Source organism: Tiliqua scincoides, chromosome 2, assembly GCF_035046505.1.
Source record: "Tiliqua scincoides isolate rTilSci1 chromosome 2, rTilSci1.hap2, whole genome shotgun sequence".
NCBI classification, from domain to species: Eukaryota; Metazoa; Chordata; class Lepidosauria; order Squamata; family Scincidae; genus Tiliqua; species Tiliqua scincoides.
Window position 1 is genome coordinate 133116863 of NC_089822.1, and position 24236 is coordinate 133141098.

The following is a 24236-nucleotide window of genomic DNA, read 5'->3' on the forward strand; positions in this document are numbered from 1 at the left end:
TAGAAGCCATTGCTTGATTTATAAATGCCAAGGGGTGTGGCTATAATAGTGACTGGGCAGCAATGCTCTCCCCTCAGGTAACAGCTTCTTTAACCCTTGATGCACATAGCCTTATCTGTCCTGTCAGTTTTGCGACCCAACAAAAATTGGGTCACAACTCACTGGTGGGTCTTGGACCTACAGGTTGAGAACCACTAATCTAGGGGGTTCTGCTCTGAGCTATCAACTTGCTTTGCCTTCTCACATCCCGTCCTCAGCTTGGCTTTCACCAGATCTGACACCAGTGCCAGACAGATCATCACTCAGCCCAGGAAGCCAAAGCCTCAAGAGGTTGGAAAGAAACCATGACAACCACTGTATGTTCCACATGGAAACAAATGTATCCATGCTACACAGACTCAAGATGAAAAAATGTGCCTGGGTTGGGTCCAAGGGGTAGAAGCAAGATCACAGGATTCCTTGGGACATAGGAGGGGTCACTCATACAGGGTCCCCATGAAGAGTCACTCACGCTAAGGCAGGAGTAGATGGCGCAGACAAAAAGGATGGTGGCCAAGATGACGAAGATGCTGATGTAGGCGCCAAGCATCAGAGGGGAGCTGTGGGGAGACAGAGCAGGATCAGCCTCATCAATCAGGAGACTATCAGAAGTTCTTTTTCACCAGCTGTCTGTTTCCGTAATATTGAAATAGTGTGCTAACTATTATTGACTCGTATTTATGTTCTTGTATGTTGTACTGCTGTGCTGTATATAAGGGGTATTAATTTTTTTTATTAATATCGCTCCTGCTATGTAGCGATTTGCATGGTCTTCCACTTGTGGCAAACCCTTATTCAAGGCTAGTTTGGTTCTGTTGGGAAATCACTTTCCCTTCCTTAAGTATCTACCTCAAAGCAGAACTCTCCAACATAGCTGACTATCGTACTAAGGCTGCAATGCTATACATGCTTTCTTGGGAGTGAACTCCAATGAACACAATACGATTTACTTCTGAGTAGAAATGCCTAGGATTGTGCTGTAAGCCAATCAGTGCACAACACAGCGGCCTGTGCAGTCATAGAAGCTTGGTGGGTTGATTTTATCAGGTCATTGCTCCTTTGACTGCACTGGCTGCTGATCTGTTACCAGGCCCGATTCCAGGAGCTGGTGATGAACTTCAAAGCTATACATAGCTTGGGGCCAGAGCCCATCCCCAAAGTTAGCTGTGGGGAAGAGCCCTTCTGTGTGTGCCTCCATTATATGAGATTCGGTTGGTGGTAACAATGGGAAGGGCCTTTTCTGTAGTGGCACCAGAGTTACAGAATTCTCTCCCTGTTGAATTAAGGACTGAACTCTCCCTGTTGGCCTTCTGGCGGGCACTCCAGACTTTCTGATTTCGTACTGCTTTTTCTCTGTTATGATTGTTAATTTTTGCTTGCTGTGTTGATTTATTGTATTATATGGTTCACTGCATTTTATATTGCTTTATACTATTGTATTATATGGTTCATTGCATTTTATACCACCTTGAGCCTTTTATTGTAAAAGGGAGAGGGGGGATAAAAATATATTAAATAAAAATGAAATATATAAATACCCCTGCACTCTTTCCCATGCACCCATCCCACGCTATCCTCAATTCATCCATTTCATCGGCCTAGCCCAGGGGTCGGCAACCTGCGGCTCTAGAGCCGCATGCGGCTTTCAGCTGTCTGCTGCGGCTCCTCCCGTGAAAGTGGCAAAGAGGGTAACAGGAGGCACCTGTGTTGGGAGTGCAGGCCGCTTGCCTCAGCCCCCTGAGCTCACTGCCCTCTTCTCCCTTCACCCCCACCTGCCCCCACATTGGTTTCCCTTTTCAATTTTGCCCGCTCTGCAGGCTTAAGGTCCCTGTTTTTCCCTTCCCCAACTCTCCAGCAGGCTCAGCCAATCAGCATCCAGCAGGCTCCTGGCTTTTTCTGTTGGAATGGCTCAGGGCCCTTCACTGGCTGACCACCAGCCAATCCTGAGCCGCCTTCCTCCTCAGCCATTGATCCCTTGCAGCCCGCCTTTCCCTGAGCAGGTCCCCACTCAGTGCAAGGAGAGGCTTTTCCTCCACAGCAGAGGAGACAAACTGTGTGTCTACTCAGTAGTAAGCCCCATTACAGTGGATGAAGCTTGCTCCCAGGAAAGGGTGCCTGGGATTGCAGCCGTGGAGCCTGCTCCTATGTGTGTCTACTCAGTTGTAAGCCCCATTACAGCGGATGAAGCTTACTCCCAGGAAAGGGTTCCTGGGATGGCAGCCTTGAAGCCTGCTCAAGGCCAAGTGCAAGGACGGGTAAGTGGGAGCTCGAGCAGGTCTGTTCCAGAGTAAGCCCCTATGTAGTCCCTGAGCTACTCCCAGGAAAGTGTGGAGGGCTGTATCCTCAGCCTCCTCCTGTGCAGGTCTACTCACAAGTAAGCCCCACTGTAGTCAGTGGGGCTTCCTCCCAGGAATGTGTGGAGGGCTGCAGCCTCAGCCCCCTCCTATGCAGGTCTACTCACAAGTAGTCAGTGAGGCTTCCTCCCAGGAAAGTGTGGAGAGGACTGCAGCCTGAGAGCTCCAACCAACTTGTCTGCTCAGAAGTCCCATTGTAGCCAATGGGTCTTACTCCCAGGATAGTGTGAGAGGGTTGCAGCCTGAGTGAAGGCAGGCAGGCAGGGCAGAAGCTGGCCTGTGGTTGCCCCCCCACCTCCCCCCCCCAGCTCTGGCTTCTTCTCTTTCCCACCTCTGGAGTCTGTGTCCTTTTTTTCCTTCTAGCAGGGTGCCTCTGGAAGGTGGGGGGAGTTCTTTAGTATCTATATAAGATATGCAGATGTCATAACCGCCATATGTATTGGAATCCTGGAAGATCTGGTGAGGAGGTAGATGTGGTGTCAGCAGTGGCCCCTTTAAGGGTAAGGCCTGGGCATCCAGCAAAGTTTGCCGCACAGCTGCAGCCACTTGAAGGCAATAGGGCCCTCAGGGATATAAGGAGCACCTGAGGAAGGGGGTGTGGGTTGTAGAAGGAGTGCAGGTTGGAGAGGGGAGGGGAGGGGCAGGGCTTGGCTTATTGACTTTGACTTGGATACTCTGACTGATTTTGGAATCTGATCTTGGACTGTGACTTGGCTTATTGACTTTGGACTCTGCCCTGGATACTCTTACTGACTTTGTGACTAATGGACTGCTGGAGACACTGGAGTTTGGTGTGTGGCTGCTGTGCCCAAGACCTGCTGAGGACCCAGGGTCTGCTGTAGTGGTGGGAGGCTGCTGGCAGGAGAGACGACCTCTGCAGGCTGAACAGGCCAGCTACCCTGGAGGTGGGGTCCAGCAGGACTGCAGGGCAGAACCAGGGTCATTTGTTGGGAGAAAGAAGGGGAGCTAATTTGCTTAAAGTGGGCCTAATTCTCCAGGCAGAGAATTTGCCTTGGAATCAGGCAAAACACCATAGAGGACCAGGTGTCTGAAAACACAGGACAAGAATGTATGACAAAACTAACTAAAAGCTACAGGAGGGGGATACATTATAAAAACGGGACCTATAAGAGCATAAAGGTGAAAAAAACTATATATGCAGTATTATCTTCATTTTAGATGTCAAAAGGGTTTTGTGGCTCCTTAGGTTTTTTTTCTTCCAGAAAATGGGCCCAAATGGCTCTTTGAGTGTTTAAGGTTGCCGACCCCTGGCCTAGCCTATTGGCCTTTTCCCACAACATGTCAATTGCACCCTCTTCCTACATCAGGTGGGCAGGAAACTGGATGTGGTAGTCAAAGTTAACTAACTAACAGGTAGGCTTGCCATGTTCAGGGCCTCTGTTGCAGACTCCCATGCAGCAGTTGGGGGAACAAATCCTTTTAGTAATCTCAAACCAGAGTTGATTAAGGGTGCAATCCTATATGCACTTTCCTGGAAGTAAGCCCTACTGAATGCAATGGAATTTACTTCTGAGTAGGCATGCATAGGATTGGGCTGTAAATCTAAGAAAGGTATATTTCACTTTCCAAGAAGATACCTCAATTGTCTTACACTGGTTCAGGTGATGATCTTTTCCCCAACATAAATGCAACTTTGAAGTTTGCCCCAATTCTTTCAGAGCATCAGGATGACTTAATAAGTAATCAATGGCTCACAAATGCAGCATACCTATGGCACATTATGATATCAATTGGTAGGAAGGCATGTGTGTGCTGGGGCAACAAGTTATACACAACAGTGTCTGTTGCTTATGACTATGGTATGCAGCCACCTGTCTGCTGAAGTGTTGTCATGTGTGCACCTGTTGCATATTCTGCAAATCTGTGTGTGCATTTTTGCTATGTGTACACATCTGCATGCATATGTACATACATGTTTGCAGAAAGAGTACACTGTGAACGTACTCTTGCACATGTGTCACTCACTGAGGAAAGATGACAATCTGGATACAGCAAATGAAGCAGAAGACCAACATCGTGCAAGCCACATAACCTCCAAAGCGGGTATCCACCTTCTTGGAATACTACAGGGTGGAAGGAAAAGAGAAAATGTGTTACTAAGAAGTAGTGGTTGCTAATGCAGAGGAGCAGATTCTAGTTGGATTCTAAAGGCTCTAACAGCAAAGTACCTTTCTCTCCAACTCAGGTTTTTGGAAAGTGAGAAGAAACCGTTTAACATGATCTTTCCGCAGCTGGTCAATGCTTCGAGCATCAATGGCACGGCCTAGAAACTCATCGACCTCATCTTCAGGGTTCAGGGCTTCCTGTGTGCTTCGGCTGCAAGAGGAGACGTTCTGGTTTTAGGAGGAGGGACTGAATGGCAATAAGACTGGACTTCCAAATCAGACTGCTCCACTTGGTGCTGTCATTTCTCACACTGCCCTAACAGCATTCTCACCCCCCCCCCCATTGCCAGGATCCCAACAGGAAGGTAAGATGGAGGGACTTACTTGTCTTTACTGGAATCATCAATACCCTGAGGTAAAAGAAAAAGGAGAAAGGTTTGATCATAAATCTAAATTCTGTGTTTTAACCTTAAAAACATTCAAGTGCTCACAGAAGAAAACATATTCAAATATGGATAATTATTTATTCATTCAATTTTTATACCCCCCTTCCTCCAAAGAGTTCAGGGTGGTGTACACAGTTGCTCCCCTCCTTTTGTCCTCACAACAACTCTGTGAGTTAAGTGAGGTTGAGAGAAAGTGACTGGCCCAAGGTCATCCTGGAAGCTTCACACACACACACACACACACTTTTTTATAATGAATGTCTAATAGGCAAAGTGTCAAAAACTGTGTAAGAACGTTGTTAATCCAGCACACATTTGGTGTTGCATTGCATATTTGCAGCACAGTTGTAGTTGGCAACCTTCAGTCTCGAAAGACTATGGTATCGCGCTCTGAAAGGTGGTTCTGGAACAGCGTCTAGTGTGGCTGAAAAGGCCGATTCGGGAGTGACAATCCCTTCCACACTGGGAGCAAGTGCAGTCTGTCCCTGGCCTGTCTCCCTGGCTATGGGCCTTCCTTCTTTGCCTCTTAGCCTCAGACTGTTGGCCAAGTGTCTCTTCAAACTGGGAAAGGCCATGCTGCACAGCCTGCCTCCAAGCGGGCCGCTCAGAGGCCAGGGTTTCCCACTTGTTGAGGTCCACTCCTAAGGCCTTCAGATCCCTCTTGCAGATGTCCTTGTATCGCATTGCATTGCAGCACAACATTTGTACTTAATCCAGTGCATGTGTAGTGAATTTCCTAACCCATCTACATTGATGAGTTTTTCTTTCGTATGTTCAAACATGCACTACACACACTCAGGATTGTTAATCTGTGCACTAGTGTTAACAGTCTGCATCCTAGGCATTCACAGTTGCATTCACACTCAAATGTCTGTGGTCAAATTTTTGTTGCTTTAGGGCAGGGGTCCGGAAACCCCAACCCGGGGGCCAGATGCAGCCCACGGCAAGCCTCTATCCAGCCCATGGCAAGCCTCTGGCCCACTTGACTGAATGTGACTGGAGCTGTGTTCCGGTCATGTCTGGAGGGTGTTCTGAGGGCCAGGGAGGCCATGCTTCAGAACACCTTCTAAAGGCCCAAAAACATCACTTCCTGTTTCCCCCCCCCAAATGAAAGTGACATTTTTGGGCCCACTGAAGGCCTTGGGCTTTCTGAGGGTCGAGGAGGTCTCCACAGCCCTCAAAAGATGCTCTAGGTGTTTCCTGAGATGTGCTGGTTCTGAAATTTTTACTCCTGTACATGTAAGTAAGCTCCTTGTGGGACGGGGGAATGGGAGTCCTTTTGAATGTGCACTTTATTTCTGTGGTGTGTGTTGGTGCTTGGAGAAATCCTGGAACTTACAGCTCACTCATTCATCTAAGTTCCATCTCTAATGTATTTATTTAAATTTTTTATCTAACATTTATTTATTTTTCTGGCCCTTGACACCGTGCCAGATACTTGATGCAGCCCTCTGGCTAAAAAGTTTGGAGACCCCTGCTTTTGCGCAATACCTTCAATGCTTCCCCCAACCCTCACACAAAGATTATATGCTCTATGCTCAAAATTCACTAGACTGATGCATACTTCACTATAAAGCACAAGGGACAGCAAAGCTGTCTGCTAGTCTCATAGTCCCATCTCTGAACATACAGATAGGTACAATAAATCTGTCTGGTTTGGACTTTTGTCAAACAAACAGTGCTGCTCATGGCCCTCAACATGCCAACACAAGCCAAGATTTACAACTAGAAAAGAGGGAAGACTGTTGGCTGGTTAATGCTTAACTTGAGGCGGGGGAGGAGACCAAGGAGACCATGAAAGTGTTTCTGGAGACAACAGTGATTACACTCAGAAGTATCACAAGGGCAGTGTTTCTCAAACTGTGGGTCGGGACCCAACTCGGTGGGTTGCGAGCCAATTTCAGGTGGGTCCCCATTTACTTCAATATTTTATTAATATATTAGACTTGATGCTCCCATGGGATGTGACTGCGTATGGAGAAATGTTACAGACTTGTACTTTTAACAATGTATGATGTATATTCTTTTAACCATGACAGTAAATTGGACTTAATCCTGGGTAGGATTGTAGCCTAGGATTGTAAAAATTTTTCCTGCTTGATGATGTCACTTCCAGTCATGACATCACTTCCGGTGGGTCCTGACAGTTTCTCATTCTAAAAAGTGGGTCCCAATGCTAAATGTGTGAGAACCACTGCACTGGGGTTTGCGTCACCTAATGTGGGAGGCCAAAGTGTCACCCCCATGATGAACCACTTCCCATGCAGTGGGCTGGACAATGCCCCAGGCAGTGGGCGTGGTGATGCACCATTGGCCTGCCCTCAGTGGTGTTTTGGCTATAACTTTTGATAGAATAGAGATATTTCAACACAGTCTGTTTCATTGCATTCTGCATATCATTGTGCATTGAATAATATATAACATGATGGTATTATTTGAAAATGCCAAAATGTTAAAAATTTTGGCCAGCAGGGGTGTCACCCCCCCATGCACATCACCCAGTGCAGCCCACACCCCCTAGCAATGCTACGGATTACACCAGCAGCCTCCTGTCTCTGAGACAACCAACTTGTGTCTGTTGCCCTTCTGCACCTCTTCCAAGCAGAGGTCACTACTTGCCTCAACAGTGCTTTTGATTAACTGAGAAATTCCTGCCTTTCTGGTGAAAGGCTGGGTGTTGCAGCTACAGTGACTCCAGATTGCTTGCTAAGGTCTTATGTCTGGACTACAAGCACATTTTTACACTCCTATAGGACCATGAGCGGACCATGAGCTGTATGAGAGGACCATGAGCTGTCTTATTGTGATGGATTAGATTGTGATGGATTAGATAAACCACAACAACAGATTCTGTGACCACAGGGCAGTGCCAAATTGTGCTACAGCCACCACTACTATGGCAACAAACCAACCACCATGAAACCATGCACTGCCAACTAGTGGCACAGCCACCAACACCCTGCCAATGAAAATCATCATCAGATGTAAACCAAAACATGGCAACCAACACCACGCAACTAAAATGCTTTAAGCAACCAACTGCAACCTAGCAACCAACAATTAACTTCACCTCATGGCAACAAATGACATGGAACCAGAGACTATCACTTAGCAACCAGAAAATTGTGCCATTATGGTAAAGAGTACATTATGCAAAGAGAGTTAGAATCTCTATCCTCTCTAAAACACACCTTGGAATAATGCACGTTCAGGATTTCAAGTCAATTTGCCTGACAGGCTTAATTAACATTTAGTCTGCTGAAATGCAGGGGGATAGGATGAGGGGGAGAGTTACTCATTCTGAATTCAAGTTTTCTTTTGATAGAGAGTCGAAGAGGTTCCAGGTCAGGAATGATGGATTCCAGGAACAAAGTAGGCCTGAAAGATATTACAAAGTTCTAGGAACCAATCTTCGATGCCTATATTAAATGTCTCTGGGGAACCTGGCAACTGAGAATAGATGTACAATACCAGATCAACAGGCACCTGTTGCCATTCGTGAAGACCCACAAAGACCTGCCTGGATTTATAACCAGAGAGGAACATGTTTTTGTGTTCTTGGAGCCTGCTCGATTCTCAAGAGTCCAGACAATGGCCTGTAGACTGGGGATGGATTTTCTGGGTACCAAAGAATTCTGGGTACCAAGAGTTTTGGGTACAAAGAATTCTGACAGGCTCTAGACTCAGAGTTAAGTTGCTAATGTCGAACCATGGACAAGACATAACAGGACAGGGTCAAGGTAAAGCTGCTCCAGACCAATCCAAAGTTATGATTTAGCACAGCTTTAGCAAAGTAGAACAGTAGATTAGGAGAACAAACAGTACCAATGGGAAAGCACTTCCCCCCAACCAACAGTGGCTATGGGAGGGCCCACAGAAGTGAATGAGGTTCAGAATGGGACGACGAGCAAAAAGGGGGAGCTGGGAAATCCTGCTGTAAATAACTATGGCTGTACTTATACTCTACAAACTTTTTTTCAAAAATAAAGTAAGGAGGGAGTGGAAAGAGAAAACTTAGGAAAGTCGTGCCTGTGAGGGGAAGTGGCCGGAAGGAACAAGATTCCACTCTTCTTAGAAAGGCCAAGAGGAGGGGGCACCACAAGGAGTAAGGCAAGAAAGACAGAGGATGACTGTGGCAACTGATAGTGGGAGAGGAAAAGGAATGCAGAAGGTTTCTTGCTTCGACATCCTCTTAAGGCATTAATCCACACAGGCAGCAGAATGAGGTGGCAAAAATGGGGGGGGGGGAGAGAAGCAGGGAGAACACAACATTATTTAAACATTCCCCCCATATAAAAAAGTTCCCTATAAATAGAAAGGCTGGAATGGAACCAATCTTTCAGTTCTGCTAGTTTTCTGTTCGTAAGGAGTTTTCTTACATAAGAACATGTAAAAGTATATTTCCTCTCCCTGCCACACCCACAGTGGTATAGCCAACTCTACTACCTCAGCATAGGATCATCTCCTCATTCTGCAACGTGTGAAGACCCTGTCTTAACTTCATACTGGGAGGTGGCAAGAGGTGTGACAGAGTGAGAGAGGAATAAAGATTATAAGGCAATAAGACTCATTTCTAAGCTATGTGCCATAAAAAGTAAACAAAAGGCTGCTAAGGAGCTAACGCAAGCTCCTCTGTGGGCGAGTGCCTTCCGAATCTTTGCACAATTCACTGCCCTGACTTTGCCCCTTCAAATCAGTCTCCACTGTGGGCAAATCCTTCTGCTACATGCACTGCAATGGGTGTGACCGGATGGTTCCATTACACCCAATGTGGAGTGACAGCAGAACCTCTCAGCCTGACAGAAATGACTGACAGCTGCCACTTTGCAAGAGTCACTAAACTGGGCTTGCCCCACACTAAAGGAGAGACTAAATGCACCTTCATATAGGGCTGAAATTTCCTTGCAAGTAGCAGCTGTGGGACTGTTTTCTGAATTAGGACCACAGTGCTGAATTAGGAGACATTTCATTCATTACTGTTGCATAGTTTTCCTGCCAAAAATTCCACACCTGCATCTATTGAACCCTGAAAGTGCCACAGTACCCTGTTACACTTTCTGGGTTGAACACCCACTTTGTGAGGAGGAATGATTTTTAGAAGGAAAACAGTGCTGAAAAGTTAAACACCATCTACCTTCACACTGTAGTCACAGATTGTGGCTCCCACCCAACTAAAGCGTAAACCCTGAACTAGACAATGAAGCATTTTAACATTATATCTAGGCTGGCCTACCAAAATGAGGAAATGAGTTCCTCTTAAGGTAGGCTTTGCTACCTTTTATAGTTTTATTTAAAAATCAACATTTTAGGTGGCAAGATGAGTTCCTTCAATTTTAATTTGGGGGGGGGGTAGCTATCTCAGAAAGTTCAGAAACCGCAGATTAAGGGCAGAGCTAATTCTCATTTGTGCTGCATGCCCAGTAAGTCATGCTTTAAAAAAAAAAAAAAAAAAAAAGCTCATCGTACTTCTCATTTTCCCCACCCAGGTAAGATTACTCAAAGTAATTCAAGCATGAAAACCATGGTATTCTTAATTGCCAACAGCTCACCTTATCAGCAGGTGAGGGCCTGATTTTAACAGAATTTCATTCAAAATTACCCATGATGACAAAATGCTTCCCAGTTCTGAATGCCAATAGTGACATGCCCAAACTAACAACAAAAAAGACGTTTGTTCAATTGCTTTTCATAACTGAGGGTGCAAGATAGGGAGACGGTATTTATTTTATGTTATGATTTCAACAGCCTCGGAAAGACACTAAGAGCGCAATCCTAACTGCACCTTGGGGCGGCACAAGTCCCTTGCACCGGCCCAGGAGGGTTGCAAATGTGCCATAAAGCACATTTGCGCCTGCTCAAGAGTTGGCTGAGCTGGTGCAGGGATGCTCGCCAGCCTGTGGAGGCTATATCCAGCCTCCACGCGAATTTAGGAAAGGAGGGTTGCAGTGGCTGAGCACAGCCGCCATAGGGGTCTGGAGTTGGCAGGGAGGAGGCAGGGAGGAGGTGTTCCAGGGAGGGGGGAGGTCTGGCAGAGAGTGGTCCCGGGAGTGGCTGGCGGCTGGCGTGAGTGGCTGGCGGCTGGGGAGCAGCAGGTGGGGCTGGTACCCGGTTGTTATGCTGGATCCCAATTCCATTCCCCAAGCAGCGCAGGTGGGGAGAGGGAGGCAGGGCTGGGACCCAGCTGTTATGCCAGATCCCAACCTTGTTCCCTGAGAAGCACCAGAGGTGGTGCACATCCAAGGAGACCCATTGGGGCAATGGTGGGTTACCCAAGGGTAAGGGGAAGAGTTTCCCCTTGCCTCCGGCTGAGCCACTTCAGACCCCAATCTTGGATACAGCGCAGGCCTCCTGGTCTGCCTGTTCCAGTGCAAGATAGGACTGTGCTGTAAGAGATGTGAAGCAACAAGTTTTCACTATCCTTATCACCACTGTGTTCAGAAGGAGTGTACACTATAGCGTACCTGGGGCTGTACCATAGCAGATGGGGAGTAATATTTGAATACTCTCCCACATCAAATAACACCTTACACATCAAGACTAACACAGCAAACAGAAGGTTAAGCTAAAACTCTTCTTCTCTGAGATGCTAATTTCCTACAAAGACTAGATTTCTGGACACAGGAGAACATTCAAATAGTCATCTCCTTCTTGCATTCCAAGTTGGTACAATTATGTGTGACTTTTTTCTGATCTTGCACTGCTAAATGAGGTTTCTCAGAGCAAACATCTTCCAGCTCTTATCTTTATACCTTCTACAAAGAACAAAACTGCCAAGAGTTCAGAACTATTCCATAGATAAGGAGCCCTATTTCCATAAAAACTAGTGGACTAAATACCCTCAAAGCAGGATTATAACTAGGATTTTAGTTATTTTTTAAATAGGTGCCTTTAAAAAATAAAGGGTGCCTTTAAAAAATGCACACACATTTTAATGATATCCAATTCGTACATACTTCATTGTAGAAAACCAGCAACACTCAAAGGGAAACAATGGAAAAATAAGTGGAACCATCACAGTCCAGTCAATGGAAGAATGTCTGCAGATCCCTTTTTCAATGATGCCAGAGGAGTATAGATGCCGTTGGGGAACTTGTCCTAATTTATTAACTATTTAAGTCAGTAAACTGGATCAAGCAACTTCTTTTTTGTATACACCAGGGGTGTCAAACATAAGGCCCGGGGCCGGATGCGGCCCGTGGAAGCTTTTTATATGGTCCTCAGGCTCTCAGCTGCTGAGCAGTGCTGAGGTGTTACTGCTATAAGGACAGACCACATGAAAATTGGGCTCTCCCAAAACTTGAAATATGATCAAGATTTGTGTATTTTCTCTTCTGTCATTTGCAGCTAATAAGTTCCTAAGTGAAAAAGTGCTTATTTTTGGTTATGACCTGATTAATGACATCATTTCCTGCCTAATGACATCACTTCCAGCCCTCAGCAGGCACCATGAATACTGTTTGACCCTTGGTATGAAACTAGTTTGACACCCCTGGTGTACACCATATGTGTGTATGGTGGTATGTGTGTGAATTACAGTATCATAGTATACTGTATGTGTGAATTACAGCATAATACATTGGACACTATAAGCTGTATGTACATTTCTTGACATGCCTTGTAGACAGTTCATCTACAGATGACAGACTTAAGAATCTATGCTTCTCCCTCTCTAATTCTTCAATTTTTTAGCAAGACTGGCAATCATCATTTTGCAATTGTAAGATTCTGTTTCCCACAAGTGAATCTTACGACATCATGAAAATCCTACTATTTCAAAGAACATAGAGGTGGGAACATAGGGAGCACATGGTCTTTTCTCACAGTCAATTAAAAGCACAAATATGTTTTGCATCTTTTTCCCTGGGAGATGCACCTTGGTTGGTTGCTCTGTCACCCTCCTTTTGCCCCAGTTCCTCCTACAATCTCCAAAAGGCACAGAATGGTTATTCACTTCATGGTGTTTCTTCATCACAGGTGCATGCTTGCAGAACACATAATGAGAAAGGATCAGATGCGCCCCTGCAAAATGCCAGAGCTCCACTATCCACACACATGAGATTCTGCTGCCACTGGTCCCTCACCGATCCAAAGAACTTATGAGAATAACTGTTGGACCTTCACTGGTGGTGCAGTTTACACAGTTGGCCTTTCTGCTGTCTGTATGAAGGGTGTTCCTAGACAGAAGAGCAGCAGGCTGCTTCCCCCTCAACCCCCAGGAGATTCCCTCTGCTCCTACTCGTCTGCTGCAGCAGCACCCAAGCAGAAACCACAGGCAGCTGGTGTGCTGACATGTCTCACTTCAAAGCAATTTCAGCCAGCATCCTCCAAAACTAGAGCAGTGCTATTCCAATTCTACATATGAATCTATTAGAATATTCATATCCCACCGTGTCAAGCTGAAAGCAACTAATCTTAAATATCAAATATGTATTAAAATTAAAACTAAGGCATAATACACAACAAGCAAAAATCAGGATTTTATTAGCCATTTAAATAGTAGCACATGGTCAAAAACCAAGTAGCAGAAAGGAAAAAAGCCCGCACAACTAAAGATGCCAGGAAAGAGGATTTTTGGAGTTGGGTTAGATTACTGGAGGGGGAGGGAATAGGACAAGATCATGAACTGCTAGGGGGAGAGAACCTTGAAAGAATGATTGATCTTTAAAAACTGACAGAAATGTTGTTGTCACTTAAAAGACACTTGTGACAGTTAAAACAAATGTCTTGTAACAGGAGCTTTAGTGCAGCGGCTACCAAACTGCGGTTCCAGGATCTACCAGTTTTGGGTGGTTTGCAAAACTAAAAGGGCAGATTAGGTTATATGGATCAAAGGTTAAACAAGCTGCTACTTGGGGGGGGGGGAAGTACTGCTGCCTAATCATCATTATAGTCACACCCCTTGGCATTTATAAAACAGGCAGCAGCCTTCGGGGCCTCTAAAAAGTTTGAGAACCACTGCTTTAATAATAATAATAATAATAACTTTATTTCTACCCCGCCTTTCTCCCCGAAGGGACTCAAGGCGGCTTACAACATATTAAAAACAATTTAAAAACAAATAAAAACATATTAACACATACTAAAAAACAGCAGTCAGAGTAAAAATAGGTAGTGGACTTTAGTGGACTGAAGTGCTATCCTGATGTACAGAGAGAGAGAAGAGTAGGAAATTTAAATTTCCTGTTTTCCTTCTCAGATCTTCTATGATTCAAAACTGAAAGGTACATAGAACAAGGTGGACGGTGAACATTGTGCTTTTATGAAAATTGTTAGTCACTTTGAGCACCTCTTTTTCAGGAGGAGACAAGCAAACTATTAATTTTTTTTTAAATTAAGAACTGTGACCCCCCCCCCCCCCACACACACACAATTTCCATTCTTCAACATGGTCCTTGGGCCAAAATGTTTGCTCACCCCTGAATCAATGATCTGATTCAGTACAACTTCATACTGTACAAGAGCTTCATGTGCATCGTCATAAGCATTCAAAACTCCAGATCCTGTATACATTGGAGGATATCTGTGACCAGAAGGACTTGAAAGCCAGCACAGATGATGCTTTCCTTGCAGTCACCATGTGTTTAAATAGCCTTGGGAACAGGCCTGGAGCATAAATGTAAGGCTGAAGATGTGCAAGCAGATTTGTGGCATGCTCAAAGACAAAGTCAAACCCAGTCATTGCTCTTTCCATCCCATCTCCTTGCCTGGTTGTTGCCTCAAAGCTTGCCTTCTCCATTCCTCACTGACACTTACCATCTGCCGGAAGGCCTTGGAGTCCTTGGTCCGGGAAAATGAGCGCTCAGGCACCCAGCGAGGCACCAATCCCTCGGTTGAATTTGCTTGGGCCCGCTGAAGCTTGGCCAAGATGGCCTTTTCCTCTTTCTGTTGAAGAAGCATAGAACTTGGGAGATGCCAAACATAAATAAAGGAGTTATGGGAAAGAGTACCCTTTCAAACACCCTGACCCCAAACCAGGTCTATATCCATGCCTGCTGTAGTCGCAGTTCTGCTGCTTCAACTTCAGCAAAGTTACTCTTCCTGCAAGCCATACCCACAAAACAGAACCAGCACCTTGTAGTTGGGCATTCAGGTCCTGCACCCCCTGCTTTAGAGAAACTTATTGCAAATTTCCTTGAAACTCACTCGTTTCTGGCTGCAACCCACGATGAAGAAGGTCTCGATGTTATGCTCTTTCAAGTAGGCATTGCGCTCACCCCCATGCCCTGGTTCCACTTCATAGTCCCCATTCAGGTACTGCAGTGTTGCCCGTGTAATGTGGATCCGCCTGTCAGAGAAATTGTTCACTGAACCAAATCCTCTGACAGAATCCAACTCTTACCACTCACCACATTATCCACAAGAGAGCCATACTTCCACTACCATGAAGCATTTATAATCATGCACAGGAGCAAAAGGCACCATACAACGCAGAAGTGATTTGGTTGAAAGGGCAAGGACTGGAGCAAGAAATCAGGAACTGACAGACAGATCCCAAGCACAGATAGTACAGAGAGAAGAGTGAGAGTGAAGAGAAGGCCAAGGGTAGGCTGTGCTAAATAAGGTAGCCTTGAGCATGGAATCAGGAAGCTTTTCTAAGAGCCGGATGGTAGAAAGCACAGAGCAAGGAGTGAGTAGAAACAAAGGGGTTAGGACAGCAGATGACTTTTATGATACAAAACATGTAAGGAGGGAACTGAGAGGAAGAGATATAGCTGGGGGGGGGGGGAGAAAGTGCCAAACTTAAGGACTTGAAGCCAATGCAGATGGCAACAGGGAAAGCCAAAGCAGAGATTTCAGGGAAGGGGGTGATAGAATCTTTGTTATTTGAGAAAAAGATGGATCTTAGCATCATTTGGTTACATTTACTACAGTTTGTTAAAGCAAGTAAAAGCAAGGTCAGTAACAATGGTCTTCAACCTTTTTCGTGCCACAATCCCAAATAAATAACCAATAACATATGAGACTGGTGACCCACTGTCAATTCCACTCCCTCCTGAGTCCCTATTCACCCACACTGCCCCCCCTATAATGCCCTCCCAGTACGGTAATCAAATATTCTTAATTAGAGAGAACACAAAAAGTTACAATGAAACCTGGCACTAGTAAAAGCTATTTTAGCACAATTACTAAGAACCTGAGCTGGATTGGGACATCATCCCTGGCACCTGAAGGGGTACACCAGATGCCTCCCCCTTTACCTGGTGGTGCTCTAGTCCAGTGGTCTTCAACCTTTTTCATTCCCGTAAGTTTCCGTGACCCCACAACTGAGGCTTCATGACCTCAATGAGTTCACAACCCCAAGATTGAAAACACTAGTCTATAGGACCCCGTACTCACATAAGCAGAAAGTTGGAGTCTCAGCCAAACAAAGCTGCTTATGCAAAGCTACAGGGTTCTCAGACACTATTCTCACAGTAAAATTACATGGAAGTCGGTACAGCAGGCAAACAATACTGCACCAGCAAGCACACTTGTGGGGAAATTGCTGTTAAGACAGTAACCATGCTTCCTGCCAGAATTTATGGAAAACAGTCATTCCTTGGCCACAGTTATCAAGACTATCGCATGCCCTTTGGCAGAGAGGGTGGCTGCACTACTGAGAGGTGCACCTTCTGAATAGTATATATGCCATCAGCCAAGAAGTATGCCAGAAGTCTCTCTCTTGTCTACTCATAAGTTTAAAAAAAAGAAAAGAAGTTGTGTTCCTGGGCAGTTACCATGCCCAGTACTGGAGCACAGGTCTCTAAGAACAATATCAAGCAGTAGGTAGACTAGCCCCACCTCCTTCGTTTATCTTCAAGATGGGATCAGAGATATCACTGAAGTGCTCACCTGGATTGACTAACCAAGTTGTCACAATATGTTGTGTTCTCCCAGGCCACCACCATAATTCCACAGCTCCATCCATACGTGGGGGCCTTTCTGAACAATTATACAAAACAATCCCTTGGCAATTCCCTCAGCCCCTTCTGTGGCTTTACTTAAATATCTAAAAGAACTAACTCACCCGGCTTTGCCACCAGCCTCCATGTGGTTAGCTAGGGTGACATCGTTGGACCAGACATCAAACTGCCACTTGCGCAGTCCCAATACCCCGCAGTGCACGCGTCCACTGTGGATCCCAACACGCATGTTCACATTCACGCCTGTCACCTCACGCACCAGCCTGCAAATAAGGGGAAGAAAGAAGCATCAACATCTCTCTGCTGCAATGTAGATCCAGTGTCGGCAAATAATGGTTTAAGCATGTGCCATGACAAGAGGAAAACAAGAGGGAATAGACAAAAACTGTACGTTCAACAGATAGGTTTAGTCAATATATCACAGTAAACATAGAACAGGACTTTAATGTTTTTTGTGGTGGTGTGGAGTGAAAAATCCCTCTCTGTGTTGCTGTTATGCCACAGCTCATCACAGGGATGGGCTATTATCTTCCCAGGCCACTGCAAACCTCCCTTTCTGGATGTTTACACAGCGTAGGTTTGCTTCTAGAAAAAGGATTCTGTCTACATCAAAGCTAAAATTTTACTAAATTAGCCAAGAGACTTTACAGAGATAAGATAGATTTTTTTAAAAGACATTTTCCATCATCCCTAAAAATATGTACAACTAACTCCCTAGAAACTAGTGCTGCTAATGCTACAAGCAAAGATGCACAGGAAGCTGCAGCAACTTTGCACGGACTTGCCTGTTATATGGGAAGAACCAGCCCCCTTCCTTCTATTGAAAAGGCACTGGACTAAACTCTATCCAATGAGGAAAGCCCTTGGGTCCTTGGGAGAGAAAACCAAAACAAAATGAGCTGGAAGCAAGAATTGTAACTAGCAGCTTGGCTCGGAAAATGCTGCAGCCCCAAGAGATAAGACCCAGCTGCAGCTCAGAGCCTGGGAACCGATGCAATATATAAAAGAGCCAGGTAATTGGAACTCCATTGAGAGGATTGCTCATTCTACTAATGACTAAAGGAGAACACATTTAATAGAAGCTCCAGGAATAGAAGGTCTGGGGTTGTAACTACTCTCAAGAATAAATTCACAAGGATTCCTATGCAAAATAGGCACAGGCAGATGCACTCTGCATCTCACAAAATTCATTCACAAGAACGCAAACATGCCAGTTTACAAGATTTTACTTAGCACAGACGCTTTAGTGCAATACTTAAATTTGTAAAGGTTTTGAGAAGGAAAAGAGTAGTAAAGGGCAAGGAAGGAAGGGGGCATGTGAGTTGGTGAGAAACAATAAGGATAGAGGACCTGGAATTAGTATTCAAGGAAGAACAGAGATAGCTTTGTAGAAGCTTCTCCTAGACATCCTGGCAAATGTCCTTGCCGGTTTTTTATTGTTCAGCAGACATTTGAAACAATTTTTCCAAAATCACAGGTACTAGAATCTCTTGCTGTTTTAAGGCCAACTAAAAAAAATGGCATGGTGCGACATTGGACACAGAATACACACAACCAGGAATTTAGCTGTTAGGCCAATGATATGTTGGTGGCATTATATATCTTTCCTGATACAAGGCTTCTGGCTTGCAATTAATGGGACCACTGTTTCAGTCCTGATGAAGCATTTAAATTTAATTAGCTGCTGTAGTATAACCATCAGCTCCACAACTGTCTTCCAATATCCCATATGTTTCACTCTACTATTCAATTAAAAAGACACAGTAACTAACTTAACTAAAGTATCCAGTACTGTAGATATCCCACAGTTACACTATGTGGGGCTTGACACTGGGTGTTAAACTGACACTCTAAGAGGATTCATTCTTATTTGGAAGGGAAGAGGAGATGGATGTTTCTAGGTGTTGTGAACTGCAAAGATTAATTTGAAAGAGCAGGGTCGGTGCCTGATGAAACTGCAGGACAGGCAAAGGAACATGGGGTGTTGAGCAGGAATTCTCTCCTCCCACTCTTGCCAGAGTTATGGGGATAGCAAAACAAAAATTCTCAAAGCACATACTTTGTACAGTTCAGGAATTTGGCTTTCTTGATACAGAATTTGAATTTTTATACAGCAGAATACACACAGCCCAAAAGATGATAAATCAAAACAAGCTGTTGTGTATTGAACATACAAGTTGTCAAATGTTTGTATAAATTGGTCTAACTAATTCCATTTACAGCACATGAGAATCCAAATTTCTGAATTGTAAATACAGTAATGGCTTCTGGACGTTGTCAAGGGAAGCCCTCTATATCAGGGGTGTCAAACTTATGGCCCATGGGCTGGATATGGCTGATGGAAGCCCTTTAACTAGCCCACATGGTAACTGGGCTGTCCCAGTTCCACCCTTTCAGCAGTGACACTTCTACTGAGGCTCTGGGAGGAAGAGATGGAAGGAGGCCTCAGAAGGTAAAGAACACTACAGCAGAAGGTGCAGACCAGATGGGGAGAGAGGGAGAGGTTGCCAAAGCACCAGGAGAGCCCAATTATCACAAAGGCCACCCTCTCAGAAGTGCCACTCCTGTCAAGGCATCACTCTGCAGTCCACCTCTCAGCTGTTGAGTTGCAAAGTGACACCTCATCAGCAGCAATGCTGCATAATAATTGTGCTTTCCCAGTGTGATAATTGGGCTCCCCCATATCTTGAACATATGATCTGCACATTTTGTCTTGCAACTAATGAGTTTCTAAGTGAGAACAAAGTACTTATTTCTGGCTATTAAGTGCTTAATGGTATCATTTCCTGCTTAATGACGTCACTTCCGGTCCTCATCTGGCACAGTGAATGCTCTTCAGACTGCTGTATGAAACAAGTTTGACACCTATAAAGGTCCATAATCCACACCTGAAATGTCACTACCTGCATGTTACATGTCACAGGGACCTCCTGAATGTCACCTGTGTGTATAAGGTGACAGTATGACCAACATATAGCCTAAGCTAATACATGATGCACATGCATCAACATGTTGCATACATGCTGCAAGTCACTAAGTACCCTGAAAAGCATGCATTCCCTCCCTTGCAAGCCAGGTTGATCCCCCTCTCACACTCACGAGATGGCCTCAATCATGTCTACGCCCATCTCAACACAGCAATGTGCATGGTCTGCCCGTGGTTCTGGCAGCCCCGACACACAGTAGTAGCAATCGCCTAGGATCTTGATGCGAAGACAATGATTCTCCTGCCAAAAAGAAACAAAAAACAAAACACTATTGGTGGAAACTCACTGATAATACAGACAGCAACTGATTTCTAATACCCCTCTAAGCAATCCTCACCCCACTCAACATTCTCTACCCCCTCCCCCCAGCAAAGATCTCTATAACTAATAAAATTGGCAGGTAACCTCTTAAAAACACAGACTGCTGTATGAGCCCTGGAACCTACTTTGTCCGCAAACAGAGGAGAGAAGGTAGTACCAAACGTGTGCATTTGTGAACATTACTATACACTCTACATTGCATCTGTGCTTATTACAGGTACACCGGTATTTGCTGCAGCCAATACGAAGGGTGAATGCCAATGAACACTGTTAAATATCCGTGTACATGCACCTGGGATAAGTGATTTTGCCACAAAGTTATATTTGGACATCTATATACATGTGCAATTCACACTTTATGGTTTTTTCAACAAGGAAAGGCAGCATAACACTGGCATACCTGTAAAAAAACCAAACTGCTGCAGAAATAGGCCCTGAAAGGTTGCAAAGAGATACACACTATAGCTAGACTAAGGAACAAAAGCAGGGAAGGGACACCCAGGGAAGGTTCTGAAGTTCTCTGGCAAACTGGGGAATCAAGAAGTATTGCTTGGTGAGACACGGGAGACAGGAGAGAAGACAGGAGGTAAAAGAGAGCAGAGCAATGCTTCCTTCCCCCCACAGACCCAGCTAAGGTGCAAGTAGTCTCCTCCCCCAGCCTGATCTGCTCGCCCCATATCCTTCAGAACTATTATTATTAGTTGTAGTAAGAATACTTATATACAGCTTTTCAACAAAAATTGTTCACAGAGTGGTTTACAGAGAAAATCAATTATAGCTAAATGGCTCCCTGTCCAAAAGGATTCACAATCTAAAAAGATGCAGAAGAAATACCAGCAAACAGCCACTAGAAGAGACACTGCACTGGGGTAAATGGGGATAGTTACTCTCTCCTTGCTAAATATAGTAGGAGCACCACTTGAAAAAAAGTGCCTCTTTGCCCACTTCCTCGCTTACCGCAGCCAGTTTGTCGAAACGGGCAAAAAGCTCATTCAATGTCATGACCAATTCCTGCGCCGTGCACTGGGATGCCAGGCTCGTGAAACCCTCAATGTCAGCAAACAAAATGCTGTTGGGGTGGGAAAAGAAGAGAAGTGAATAGAAAGACCTACCACCACCCAACAGCCTCTAGGTCTCCCTTCTTACACAGCTTAGTGAGACCACCCCAGGCCCAGACAACATCTTCCCCATCAACTGTTCTTGTTCTGCCCCCCAAAAGTGTCCTGCAGTTTTAGTTCTCCTGTACTTGTAGCAGAAAGCTCTGTGGTAAAGTGGACCGATTGCTATGCCTGGGAGCTAGCTGATCACCCCTAGGCAAACACATGTGCATGCACCTACAAAAGCCAACAGCCCCATACCTGACATTATCATGTTTCTGGATGTAAATCTTGTGGAACATCATGTCCTCCTTCTTGGTGTTGATGTCCTCCTTCATCTCCATGGCAACGTGCTGGGGCAGTACCGATAGTAGGAGCCGCTCCTGGTCGCCACCCCATAGAAAAGCCCCATTACAATTTTCCACAAGTCATGTCAGAAAACTTCAAAAGAGAGCCCCAATAGCCCAGGCTCTGGGCTCATATTTATGCTCTGCCCTGTATACTCATTTTCTCCCTTCTCCAAAGAACCTCACAATTAAGTTCCTTGTTACACTTATTTCCCACAAGCAGCCACTTAACAACGTGTAAATGCTAGAGGACTGCAGCATGAGATCGTTCTGGTCCAAGACGCTAAAGGAATCAGAGGTTCCAGCTATCCTTTAAATGGCAGCACCAGTTCACCTGTGGCCTCCCAATCCAATACTGGCCCCCTGCAGACTCCCTCACCTGCTGACGATTTTCACGCTGCAGGTGCAGCCGTGCCTGAATGTAGCCACGTGTCTCCTGGAAAGCCTGGCGCTGTGACACCTCAGCCGGGTAATGGGTGCAGATGCCAATGATGTTGGTACAGAGGAAGATCAGAATGTTGGCCCCAAGCTGCAAGCAAAAGAGGAGCCCAGAGAAAGGGGTACAAGAGAAAACATTTCCTAATTCAAGCAGTGGCTCAGACAGCTTCCAAATCGAAACCTAAATTGCCAAGACATAAACCCACCATTTTGTATGCACCAGTCTACTCTATTTCCTGACCTAGGAGGGACAGACCATCTCCCTCCACTTGAAGTCCAGCAGCTCTCCCTTCCCTAAAGAATGAACAAAAAGCTTTGTCCAAGGAGAAGCTCCTGGCCCATAAAAGGGAGCTTTGTGCTCCCCCACAGCCTCTGAAGCTGCCCAAGATATGAATGGAATTGCTGGGGTAAGTGGGTGGCAGGAAGATCCCAATATCGTAGCTTGATAAAACAAAGTAGAGGAACAGAAAGAGGAAGAATTCACTGAAAATCCATACAGAAAGAGTGGTGGGGTAACCTATTGCTAGAAACAAAAGTCCCAACTTCTGCAAGTCAAGCTTCTTCAGACAAACTGTTCCATGTATATGAGAGACGTGCAGCACAGTGGCGAAGACACTGAACTGCAAACCAGGACTCCCTCTCAACCTCAGCTGCACGTGGGAATACTACAATAACTCTATAAGGTAAGTAAGGATGACATAAAAAACACCACATGTGCACAGTCAGAAAAGGACTATACAAATGCCACGTTTTCTTATTACCCTCACACACAAACATATACCCACTCTGCCTTATAAAAAAACAAAGACATCAAGAAAAATGAAGATATCTCTCCAGGACCCAACACTTGCAGTTCAAAGAAATACAAAGAACTGGTGCAGTCTAGCAGTGAGGAGAGTGAGCTGTGAGGCCAGAAGGCTATCTATTGAAATTTTACCTCAGCCATGAATTGGGCTCTGAGAGAAGTGGGTGACATGCCTATTCTCAGCCCCACCTTAATCTACCATATAAAGATAATAATACTGGCCCATCTTTCTAGGCTGTTAGAAGCTCTGAGAAAGATATGAGGTGTGCTTTGAACACTCAAGAAGTGCTAAGTAAATGCCACATATTACTACTACTACTTTTACTAGAGAGGGTGACAATTGAAAAGGCATGAGCCAACAGGGGTCACATTTACATTTCCCCAAATGACTTCAGGAGGACACGAACAAGGAGGGGCCAAGACTATTCATATGCAAGGGAAATACTGCAGTCTGTGTGAATCAGACTCCAAAATACTGATATTCACTCAGTGCTGCCTTTCAACACCACAACATTGTTAAGGTTTCCACCAGTGCCAATTTCCACTGGGCCACCATCAGGGCCAGCCCAGTCATGAAGCAAATACTGCAGCTCACAGCAGGGAGCGTGGCAAGAGGAGCAGCAGGTTCAGAGTGCCCTTCACTCTGGGTCTACTACCATCGCCTCCCTTCAGGCCACTGCAGAATTGAGTTGTATTGATCTGCTTCCTTGCCATGCTCTGTTGTACACAGGACAGAAAAAGCTCCTTACCATGTTCTATCACATTCCCAAACCAGGAAGTGCAGGACTTGTAGCCTAACAAACAAGAGAACACAAACAAGAGAACTCCTTTGTTTGTGCAGTCCCTTTAAATAAAGCCCAAAATCCCATATTTTCTGGTTTGGGAATACAATGGAGTGTGCCATAGCAGAGGTGGAAGCAGCCAACACAAGGCAGCATCAGAGTGGCAAGCCTAGTTGCATTGCCTTGGCCAGCACTAAATACATCAACAAAATACATATTATGCCTAGTTTTTAATAATAATAATAATAATAATAAAACTTTATTTTTATCCCGCCCTTCTCCCAAAAAGGGACCCAGGGCGGCTAACATATAAAACAGATTAAAACATAATTTCACAAACAGATAAAAACATATTAAAAAACACATTAGCAGAACCCATAAAAACAGTAGTCAGAAAAGTCAGAATAAAAGAGCATAAAACAGCAGTTCTTAGAGGAATCGGGCCTGTAAAAAAGCAACTAAAAGATATATAAAAGATGTTAAAAAGGCCATAACGTCAGAAGGCTTGGTTAAACAACAAGGTCTTCAGGCCTCGCCGAAAGGTCTCGAGGGAGGGAGCCATTCTCAAGTCAAGGGGAAGGGAGTTCCACA

At 45.0% G+C, this 24236-nt stretch overlaps 1 protein-coding gene across 2 annotated transcripts in view; it reads right to left on the reverse strand.

Moving 5' to 3' along the window:
• The window catches only part of ADCY6 (adenylate cyclase 6), a 52710-nt gene that overhangs the window by 15936 nt on the left and 12538 nt on the right, over positions 1-24236 (reverse strand). For both annotated transcript variants that reach the window (XM_066613358.1, XM_066613359.1), the window contains 11 exons: positions 22000-22149; positions 21535-21656; positions 21134-21245; positions 19968-20095; positions 16973-17131; positions 15109-15250; positions 14719-14847; positions 4904-4929; positions 4583-4730; positions 4380-4477; positions 512-599 (listed from right to left, as the gene is read on the reverse strand). In XM_066613358.1, coding sequence (XP_066469455.1) covers positions 512-599; positions 4380-4477; positions 4583-4730; positions 4904-4929; positions 14719-14847; positions 15109-15250; positions 16973-17131; positions 19968-20095; positions 21134-21245; positions 21535-21656; positions 22000-22149 — 1302 coding nt within the window. The remainder of the gene's footprint in view (positions 1-511; positions 600-4379; positions 4478-4582; positions 4731-4903; positions 4930-14718; positions 14848-15108; positions 15251-16972; positions 17132-19967; positions 20096-21133; positions 21246-21534; positions 21657-21999; positions 22150-24236) is intronic.